Source organism: Desmodus rotundus, chromosome 2 (assembly GCF_022682495.2).
Source record: "Desmodus rotundus isolate HL8 chromosome 2, HLdesRot8A.1, whole genome shotgun sequence".
NCBI classification, from domain to species: Eukaryota; Metazoa; Chordata; class Mammalia; order Chiroptera; family Phyllostomidae; genus Desmodus; species Desmodus rotundus.
This window is the reverse complement of record NC_071388.1, coordinates 93,294,526-93,305,303: the sequence shown is the minus strand read 5'-3', so window position 1 is coordinate 93,305,303 and position 10,778 is coordinate 93,294,526. Positions and strand designations below refer to the sequence as shown.

The 10,778-nt window shown below is 38.1% G+C and overlaps 1 protein-coding gene across 1 annotated transcript in view; it reads right to left on the bottom strand.

Annotated features, from left to right (window-relative positions):
• Window positions 1-1,058: 1,058 nt before the first annotated feature.
• Window positions 1,059-10,778, bottom strand: part of GAP43 (growth associated protein 43) — a 104,641-nt gene continuing 94,921 nt past the window's right edge. The window contains exon 3 of the mRNA XM_024578053.3: window positions 1,059-1,735. Coding sequence (XP_024433821.2) covers window positions 1,647-1,735 — 89 coding nt within the window. The 3' untranslated portion in view covers window positions 1,059-1,646. The remainder of the gene's footprint in view (window positions 1,736-10,778) is intronic.

The following is a 10,778-nucleotide window of genomic DNA, read 5'->3' as shown; positions in this document are numbered from 1 at the left end:
TGGGAGAGAATTCAGGGTCAGGCAGGGTATGACTTGTTAGGAATTTATACCAGTATTGATTTATGAAATTTAGAGGAAAAAAAGAAGAGCATCAGGTACTTCAAGATTTAGGAACCTTGCTGTTTCTCATGGGAAGTGTTTACCTTCTAATAGACGGTACTTAGAAAACAACTGGAAGGAAATTTGAAAAGGCCAGATATGCTAAATGAACACCATTTTACATACTATCACCATCAGCAGCAACAATGACAATAAATAATCAAGAATCTAAGAGCTTCCTTGTGTGGGGATAAGTCCAACAGAAATTAATAAGAACAAAAAGATAGAATGGGCTGTGTCAATACTTGGGCTAAACTAAATCATCTAAACAAAAGTTTCTAAGAGTTATGCATTTCTCTATAATATTTAACTTAGCAAAGCCTAAAATAACCTTCCACTGCATAGTTCTCCTAAGGGATGAAAATACTCCGAGATGACTTCAGTAATGGTCAGTCACAGTTCCTCTTATGGTCTGAATTGTGCCCCTTCTCCTCAGATTCAGAAGTTGAAATCTTAACTTCTGATACCTCTGAGTATGGCTTTATTTGGAGGTAATAAAGTTAAGGTGAAGTCATTACAGTGGTTCCTAACCAAATATGATTGGTGTTTTTACAAAAAGGGTGAAGTTGGACAATGAACATAGGTAGAGAGTAGATGGTCATTTATATGTCAAAGAGAGAGTCCTGGAGCAGGTCCTACCCTCATGGCTCTCAGAAGGAGCCAACACTATCAACACTTTGATTTCAGACTTCAAGCCTCCAGAACGGTGAGAAAATAAATTTCTGTTGTTAAGCCACTCAGCCTGTGGCACTTTGCTACGGCAGACTAGTGAATCAGTGCAGCCCCCAACCATCGTGTCAAGGACAAAGCCATCAGTTCTGACCGGAGCCTTAGGCTGCACTCGTCTTTTCTTCATCAGGGATGTTGGTGTCAGGAACAAGATAAAATGTAAGAAGACCCCAGATAGAGAGGTGTCAGACCAATGAGAAGGTGGAAGGGAAACACGGAGCCATTAGAGTTTGATTATTCTCATGATTTATTAATATTCAGATTGAAAAAGGAGCCTTAGAGCCGCAAGTTACGCTAATTGGCACATTTGCTTTATTTATTTTCTAAACAAACTGGGTTTTTGAATTTTTTTCTTTTTGTTCATTCCATCACATTGAAAAGGAGAAAAAGAAAAATGATTTTGAATTCACTCGATATTTTGGACTCCTCAGATGAACGGAACATTGCACACACACTTGGAACAGAGAGAAAGAGAGAGGAAAGTGGACTCCCACAGGGCCACACGCACCAATTCAAAAAACTTGGATACAGTGCAAGAATTTCCCAAAATGATTGGATCATCATTACCAAAAACTCGCCATAACAACACCAAGAAACAAAAAATGTTTAAGCCACACTGTTTGACTTGGGATCTTTCCTGCTTTTTTTTTTAAATGTTTGCCACATAGAGAGAAAGAGGGCTAGTGGGTGGGAGAGGACAGACTCACAGATGTGAGCAGGTCAGGAAGGGAAACTTCAGAGTGGAGCTGAGAAGAGGGAGGGAGAGACAGGGTCCCGGAGAGGGGAGGGTGGGGACGTGGAAAGCCATTTCTTAGAGTTCAGGCATGTTCTTGGTCCACCTCACGTTCTTCTCCTTTATCCTCCTCCTGCCGGGCACTTTCCTTAGGTTTGGTTTCGTCTACAGCTTCTGAGGAAAAAACCAAGATGGGGGGGGGGGGGAGTGGGAGAAGTGTTAGTATTCTGTCTCATCGGTTCATATGATAGTGCAATGCATTTGTTCTTTCCATACCATTTCACCAGAGCTGGAAGATAAAGAGAAATTGCTATCATAGTAATATGATTTTCAAGTTCAGAAGAGTTTAACTCCAGAAGGTTCAATGACATATATAAAGAGCTCGGGAACAAAGCTATGATATTGGGAGCAAGGCGTCCACACAGAAATTACCATGGTCTTTAATCTCTCAGCCTTACAATGAAAATATTCATATATAGGCTCTCAACATAGGAAATCAACATAAATTCTATATCTATTTATCCATTAGTGTCAGAGTAATTGTGACAGATAATTTATATGGATCATTGAACAATCATCCCAACTCTCTTATCCCTTATTTCTAGTATTATAAAGGCTGGAAAGTGAAATACTTGAATTTCCACCTCCCCTCAAAGCTAAGGAAGTCCATGTAACAGAGTGATGACCAATTAGACACAGTACTCTCTGGGGAGGAACCCAGAAGAAGTGTTTGCCCCTTACTTTCTCCCATTCTTGATGACTGAGGCATCAAACATACCTGGCAGTGTAACAGCTATTTTGTGATCATGGAGACAAAAACTGTACTCTAAGGATGGTGGAGCAGAAAGATAAGAAAAATCCGTTACTGGGTGACCAACCACTTGGACACGTCCTCCTCAGACAGATTTTTTTATTATGTGACACAAGTAACTAACCTCTTCAAACCATTGTAGCAGTTTTTGATTTCTTGGAATCAAAAATATAAGGCAAGTATGCTTTGTGTCTTTTTAAAGTATCACTTTTTTCTCCACAGGAAGTGGGCAACTTTACTAATGACTCTTGTCTGGTTTCCCTAAAGAACTAAGACAATTGATTCCATGCTACAAGATAGTTTACTAATATGCCAGCTAGTGGAAAGAGAATTCATTTTCCCTGAAATCACTTGTATTGCTAACCTAAAGTTCCTGTATCAAGGGTCCCCAAGACCACCCACAAGTTCAATGATTTGCTAGGAGGACTTGCAAGACTCAATGTACAGTCCTATCTGTGGATGTGATTTATCACAGTGAAAGAATACGAAGGAAAATCAGCAACAGGAAAAGTTGCATGGCTGAAGTTCAGAGGAAACCAGGCACAGCACCCACTAATCCTCTCCCCATAGGCATTCCATAGTCATAGAGGATAGGATTGCGTAATTCCTCCAGCAGTGAACTGTGACTTGTCTGAGACGTCATCTACTAGGAAAGCTCACCTGACCTAACAGAACTGGAGTTTTTATGGGGCTGGTCATGTAGGCACCTGCTACCTAGCAGGAACCAAATCCAGACACCCAGAAGGAAAACAGACGTCCAACACAAACCACATTGTTGCATAGTTTGGGCATAGTGAATACTCTTAGGTCAGGGAACAATGAGAACCCTCTCAAAATCCAACTTCCCAGATGCCAGCCAAAGGTCAACTTTATAAGCAGAACTTCCTAAGAATTGAGAGATGTTGACACTAGAGAAATGGGGGCATTTATTTATTTATTTATTTATTTATTTATTTATTTATTTATCAGTTTACATTCAAATTATTTTGTATTAGTTTCAGGTATACAGCATAGTGGTTAGACAATCACATACTTTGCAAAGTGATGCCCCCAATATTTCCACTACCCACCTGGCATAATACCTTGTTATTATAATATTCTTGACCATATTTCCTATGCTATACTTTATATCTCCATGACTATTTTGTGACTAGCGTGGCCCCCTAACCCCTTTCCCCTCTGGCAACCATCAGTCTGTCCTCTCTCTCTGTGGAAGAAAATATGCAACATTTTCAGGATATTATGCTTTATTACTTCAAGAAAGGTAAAAACACGACTGAAACAAAAAAGATTTGTGCAGTGTATGAAGAAGGTGCTGTGACTGAGCAAATGTGTCAAAAGTGGTTTGTGAAGTTTCATGCTAGAGATTTTTGGAATCCCTTCTTTGGAACACTATCTAATATTTTTTTTAAATGTCTTCAGTAAGAGAGGATGTATAACTCCTTGTGAATAGATGAGCTTTTTACAACCAAATGAGGCTGGTCTTGTAAATAAGGTTGTAGTTATGATGAAAAACTTTATTTATTTATTTAATTTTTTATTGTTGTTCAATTACAGTTGTCTGCATTTTCTCCCCACCCCTCTTTATGATGCATTTTTTACCAAAGTTTTTAAGTCTGATTTATTTCAGGGGTTTGTAACTGACTATAAGTTATTTCCAAATTGTAGTCATTTTAGTAAGGCTACTTACTACTTCTCATAAAGACTTTTTAAGGCCATAGCCTTCTACAATTGCCATTATTAACCAGCATACCTATCATACTTTCTAGCAAAAATTTTTGGATGAAACTAACTCAATACTAATCATCATAATACTTTATGTACCAGCAGTATTCCTCATAGATTACAGAAATTTAGTATGCTAATGAATCATTTAATTTTCTGGCTGAAGAAAGCTTCCAGATTTATTTTAGTGAGGGCCTTCTATAGCAATTTGAAATCTATTTAGAGAATTTACTTAGTTTCCCAGCCTTGCCCAAACCTTTGGCTAGTGCAGGTGTGCCCGGGATGGTTTACTGTCATGATCGGCTCTAACAAACAACATATTTAGAGCCCTCCTCAAACCACAAAAGAGCAGAATGGTGATTTAAGCTGTTTAGAATCACATAGAAGGATTAGCTGTAGGAGCAAGATAATACTTCAAAACTCTCTTCCTAAAATAAAAACTTGGGAGCTATTATGTATGATTTAAGGAAGATTAAAACATTCAAAATAAAAAAGGTGGAAGTAGGCTGGGTAAGGCAAGAAGAATTATATATTTGTGGAATAAAGGGAACAGAATTCAAAAGGGGAAAACAAAAGAACAAAAATTTAGGTGACTCTGAGAAGCAGCCATACTTTCTGTCCACTATTAGTGTCCAATCAGGTTAAATCCTCCAAAACTCCCCCACTTTCTCTCGTCATCCTTTGCCTAGGTCTAGGAGAAAAGGTGAAGCTCAACACACATCTGTTGATTGTAACAGGAAGTCACTGCTATTTTCTATTAAAAGAGTTTCAGTATCTACATAGTCTTTCTTCAAATGCTTCAAAGTATTTGAAATATAATTAATTAACTTGTTACCAAGCACTTGCAATAAGCCAGGCATTCTCCTAGGTATTGAGAAGAAGCAGTGAAAAAACACAACAAATATTTTTGCTTTTGTTTAAGCCTTTTATAATATACTTTTACCAAACAATAAAATTTATAATTATAGATTATTAACAGTTAGGGGGACTTTTAAGATCACCCAGTCATTAAACCATAACTCTAAGTAAGAACAATACCTATTTTTGCTCAGCTTTGAACAACTACTCCCCACCCCCACCATGTCCAGCACAGAACCTATTGCAGGGAAGGCCCCCAATTGATATTTGTCAAATGCAACAATAAATGGACATTCTCATTTCACAAATGAGAAAAGTGAAGTCCAAGCACAGGAAGAGATTTTCCCTAAATCATAGGATTTGCTCATAACCAAGCCGGGACTGAAACCTAGGTCTTCTACTTGTCTGGGTTTTCCCATTATATTAGGTGGGCAAACTCAACCAGAGTAGGGTGAGGTCAAACCTCTTTTATCAATTCAGCACTGGAAACTAAGTATCTAGGGCTCATAGGCTTTTGGTGACCTATAAAACATCTGTGATTAAAAACAAACTATTGTTTGAAAATGTAAAATAAAATGAAAACTGATAGAGTTCAGTTAGATAACTACAAAATGGAACATGTCAACCGGTTAGCTGGGATGTAAGTCAGCTGAATACACACAGTTGTATTGTATATACATTATATTTTATATGAGATGAGAGTAATTTTATACTTGTTTGATATTATTAACTATTAAGCAAAGGGATTATCTTTGTGTTAGATGACAGGATAACTAGTTAGAAAAAATAAAATGTGTCAAGTCTGTGGATTCAACAAAATTCTTTTTTAAAAAAGATTTCACTTATTTGTTTTTAGAGAGGGGAAGGGAGGGAGAAAGATAGAGAAACATCAATGTGTGGTTGCCTCTCACGTGGCCCCCGCTGGGGACCTGGCCTGCAACCCAGGCATGTGCCCTGACTGGGAATCAAACTGGCAACCCCCTGGCCCACAGCCCATGCCCAACCCACTGAGTCACACCAGCCAGGGCTCAACAAAATTCTTATAGGCCACCAGGAAATTATAGGGAGTAAAAAATATAAAGTAACAATCTTTTATGAGCACAAAAGTGAGGTAAGCAAAAAATTCCTAACAATCTTCTTTAAAAAAATAAACCTACACACAAACAAAGGAAAAAGCAATCAGATGTGGACCACAGACCTGCTCCAGTTAAAGCCACTGTGAAGGGAGACTGCACATGAGTTTGCAGTGGTTTGAACCTCACACAAAGGGAAGTTCATTGTGAACACAATCTGAGTTGTATATAAATGGGTCCATTTGAGCCTGAACATCTGGACATTGCTAAATTGCTCTTTTCTCTCATTGATGCTAACTGTAGACAAGTCAGCATAGTTAATAAATCATGTTGACCATATATATATATATATAGTTGTATATGTACATTTTCTTACCTGTTCTATTCAGCAGCCTCTCTGCCTGGAAAGAACCATGCATTATGACTTTCCTGGCCCCTTGCATGAAGCATTTAGCTATGGCTAGTGTATTTGACCTCTTACTCTACACTTAGGACAGATCTAAGTACTGCATTCTACATCATTTTATTTCATTCTCACAGGTACCTTATTCACCCCATTTTGTAGCTGGGAAACTGAGGCACAGTAAGATGAAGTAACTTACCTAAGAGCACACTGTCTGTGAATGGCAGCAGTGAGTTCCAATCTAGGACAGGACCATCTAGGCAGCTTCTACTTTAGATTGCTCTCCCTGCCCTTATCTTTGCTCTAGAAGGGTGGGTATGCCCTGAGTGGGAGCTAGACCACTGAGTTGGCAGGTATGTAGCCTGGGGCCTACAAAATTTAAACGCTGGTCTTGATCAAAGCAGCTCAGAATGGAGGGAAGAACCCTGATTAGTCTTGCTTAATATGAATCTTGCCTTGGTACTTTCTGGCACTAATTACATAATTTGTAAATGCTAGAGATAAGTTAATATGTAATCTTTACTATTTTGTGCAAAAACTTTGATCTTCATAGTGAGTGACAAAGATAGATGAATGGCTGAAGCCAGCTGGTCACTCCACTTACCATGATCCAATTAGGGTAATTAATCACATTCCCCATCTAGAGGATCAACCTCCCTCTGAGATAGTTATTGCTTAGGAAGAATTCTATTGCTGTAGAAGCTAAAGATTAAATGAGATTGTCAATACCAAGTGACACAGAACAAGTGGGTGGAAGTAAATGGGCTTGAAGCTGGCAAATGAGGAAAGCTTGGAGTTGCTGACATGACAGCTGAAATCCAGCACCTTAAAGACTAGAAACTGCTTTTTCTTTTTCAGTTTAGCTCTGAATATACTTTTGTTTATATTAAACATGAATACGTCATGCTTATGAAGTTCAATTAGATATTAATCTAATAATAGCACTGTAATTTTGGTTAAGATATTATAGGAAAAGAGCAAGATTAAATTAATCAGAGCTTATCTATCTACCTATCTATGGTGACCAGTGAACTAATCGTCACTAAGAGTCACTAATATTCTGTCTAGTGTTGACTTCTCTCCCCGAATCAGTCTTCACCCGGGGAAAATCAACCCTAAATCCAGTTTGATTATGAGACAGAATATGCCCAAGAAAAAAAATGATGATGCAATTTAATGATTTGGTCTATGAGTGGGGAAAAAACTTGTTTTTTAAAAAAGTAAAATAAGGCAATTTTTTATAATAATTATATTAAATAATATTTAATTTCTCAAAAATTACATTGTGTCAATTTTTACAGGTGATGTTAGAATCTGGTAAAGAGCTATAACCTTCTCTGGCCTTGACATTTTAACCTTGAGAAAACATTACTTTTTCCAGGCCCAAAGATCTCTTAGACATAACTATGTTCTCTAGCAGTCTCTATGTATTCGATAACTTTCTGTGTTAATTAAAAGGACAGAATGAACATCACAGACATTAAAGGTATATATTCTTAATGTTCTAGAGTTGAAAGATGTTTTAAAGGAAACAAAAATGTGTAAATTTATTCATTTTTTCATTCTGTGAAAGTTCCTGGGTCATAGTTACTATGTGCCATGCACGGTTCTATGTATACAGTAATGGGGATGCAGCAATGCAAACACCAAGCAAACATCTCTACCTTCTTGGAATTTATATGCTAGCAATTACCATCATGTGTATTGCTTATTGGAGAAAGAGTGGTAAAGGAAAACATAGTAGCTAGGTAAGAACTCAGTCCAAAGGGGCATAATTTTTCCTGGGCCATTTGGGTTTGCAAAATTGGATGTCTTCAATGAGTCTGGTAAGTTTTGAAATAGGGAAAACCCTAGTAGTTTTCACAATCTGGTTCCACAACCACTATTCCTAAAAAAAGATCCAGACCATATTAAGACAGCAAGAAAAGTGGAAGTCATTTCTGTATCCCTTTGGAACAGCGCAGTGGTAGCCTTTAAAAAAGTATAAGGGGACCCAGGGATGCTTTCACAATGGTCCTTGAAAAATGTACACCAAACTGGCTCTCTGATCCTTGCTGAAATAGATTCTGGAAGCAGTTCTTGCCTTTATGCATCCCATTCATTTCCTAGAAAAGGGAGAATAGCACATGTGCACATTCTGCTGGTGAGCAATACCAGGAGCATATGCAGCAGCGGCTGCTTGCGCGTCAGCCAGACAGCCGGCTGCAATGCTGCTGGGGGGATGGCGGTGTTCCCAGCTGCCAGCGCCTACACTGAGCTCTAATGGCCCTGTTTACTGGCTCTGGTCCAGGCCCCTCCGCAGCCCTACATTACTGAAATTAGGTTGAGTGGATTTCCGAGTAAAACATTACCTCTTGGGACCTGCCCAGCTCTCCCCAGCCTTGTCAACATTGATTAAATAGAAGCTGCTATCATCCTGGGGCCATGCCCACAATTACTCTACCAGTCACTACTGGCTGGGGTGTTCGCTCCCTTTCTATTTTTTTTTTTTTATTTTTATCTTTCTTGAACACTAAATATCATCATCTCAAAGACTCAAAGGAAAGCAATAAAAAAATATTCCAAAGCTCACTCACATATGCCCCTCTTGTCACTTACGTGGTCTTCCTCTTGGGCTGTGTACCACATGTAGATCTGGAGCCTGATCATGGCTTTGGGTGATCACTGGAATCTGCATTTTATGCTCTTCATGATCACATTTACATTCCAAGTTCCTTTCAAAGCACTGAGCCAGTGTACACCATTTGGATGTCAAGGGAATAGTACAAATACCACCCATATCCTCTCCTTGCTTCTTGAGCTTTTGAAAGAGAGTACAATCTTATTGCTTATAACACTATTCACTTCTCTCAGAAGTTGAGGCCTAGGATCAAGCTGATTTATGTTCTAGCCTTGATTGTGCAACCGACTAGTCATCTCACCTCAGAGAAGTTACTTTTCCTTTCTTTGCCTTGATTTTCTAATTTACAAAAAAAAATATGGATAATAATGCTTGCATCACCTTATTGCAGGTTAGTTGGAGGTGGGAGGAAGGTATTTGAAAAGACTTTTTATAAAATTTAAAGTGCAGAATGTAGTATGTGAAGATTTTTAATCCAACCTGTGGGATTTGGGTAAAAAAAAAAAAAGCATCCATCAAATTTAACATTTTCATCTAAGGAAGAAAAAAATGAAATTTCCCAAAGGAAAATAAAAAAATCATGTTTCTTAGGTAAAATGACTAAGACAATTTCTCCCCTAGAATGTTCTTGTAAAGCATCTAACTCTGTTCAGAAAATGAGAATGCTAGTGATAGATTAATTAAATAGAGCTACTCAATTATAGACATTGGAAAAGAATCTAGGATTTCTTACCTATAGAAAAAAAGTTAGTGCTTTTCCTAAAAGGAGAAAAAACCCAGAGATTAAAAAAATAAAAATTAAAAAATACTCAAAGAAGGTACAGTTTGGCCTTGAAAACTTCTTATACATTCTCTGTACAAAATTAGTGTTCAACCTCATTTCTCCGATAGAACATAAACAAAGATAAAAAATTATAATTGATGTTATAATTTATGTGGTTTGTATAGTTGCCTTAAATAATTTTGGGGACAAGATGGGATAAATATAAGAGATTAAATGATGTTCATGTTATTTCTTACCAGTGTCACAATGAATAAATTAAATTTTCAAGGTTAAATGTAAAAACAAAAACTGGGAGTATTTTTGGCTAATAGCCAGGTAGATTGTTTTTCCTCCCCTTAGTTAAATCACATGCTGGGTTGGCAGAGGAATGTGAGGCTCTGCCTAAAGCTGCCTTTGGGTGGAACAGGACAATGGGGCGTCAGCAGGACCCATGACAGGGCCTCCCGCGCTGAGAAGTCCAAGCAGGGCTGTGTCTGGGATAGAGCAGTCAAGCTGTGACCTTGAATGTAGCTACCAGCGAGGATCAGAAACAGTTCAGCCTAGAAATTAAGTTTGTTTGGCTCTTTTCTGTAAAATCATAGGTATATTTTTAAAAGTTCAAAATTTGATCTGACAGGAATTCAACTCTGCAATTTCCCTTTTCACTTTATAGTATCCCAGGTGAGGAGTATCCTACCCAGGAGAAAATCTTAGTTGCATCTCGCCAGCTTTTACAGACTCAATTGAGCCAAGCAAGTAGCAACGTTAATGTGAGAACCTGGCCAGAGGGAAAACCAGTGGTGGCTCTATGGGGAACTGAAGAGTGCAGGCTTTGCCTAATGACATTAAAAAACTGTAAAACACTCTCACTGGACAAACAAAAGAGGTATAGGGAATCTGGAGTAAGGATCTGAAATCGTATCAAGAAAATACAATGTGGACTTTGACTCAAAATAGAAAAGGT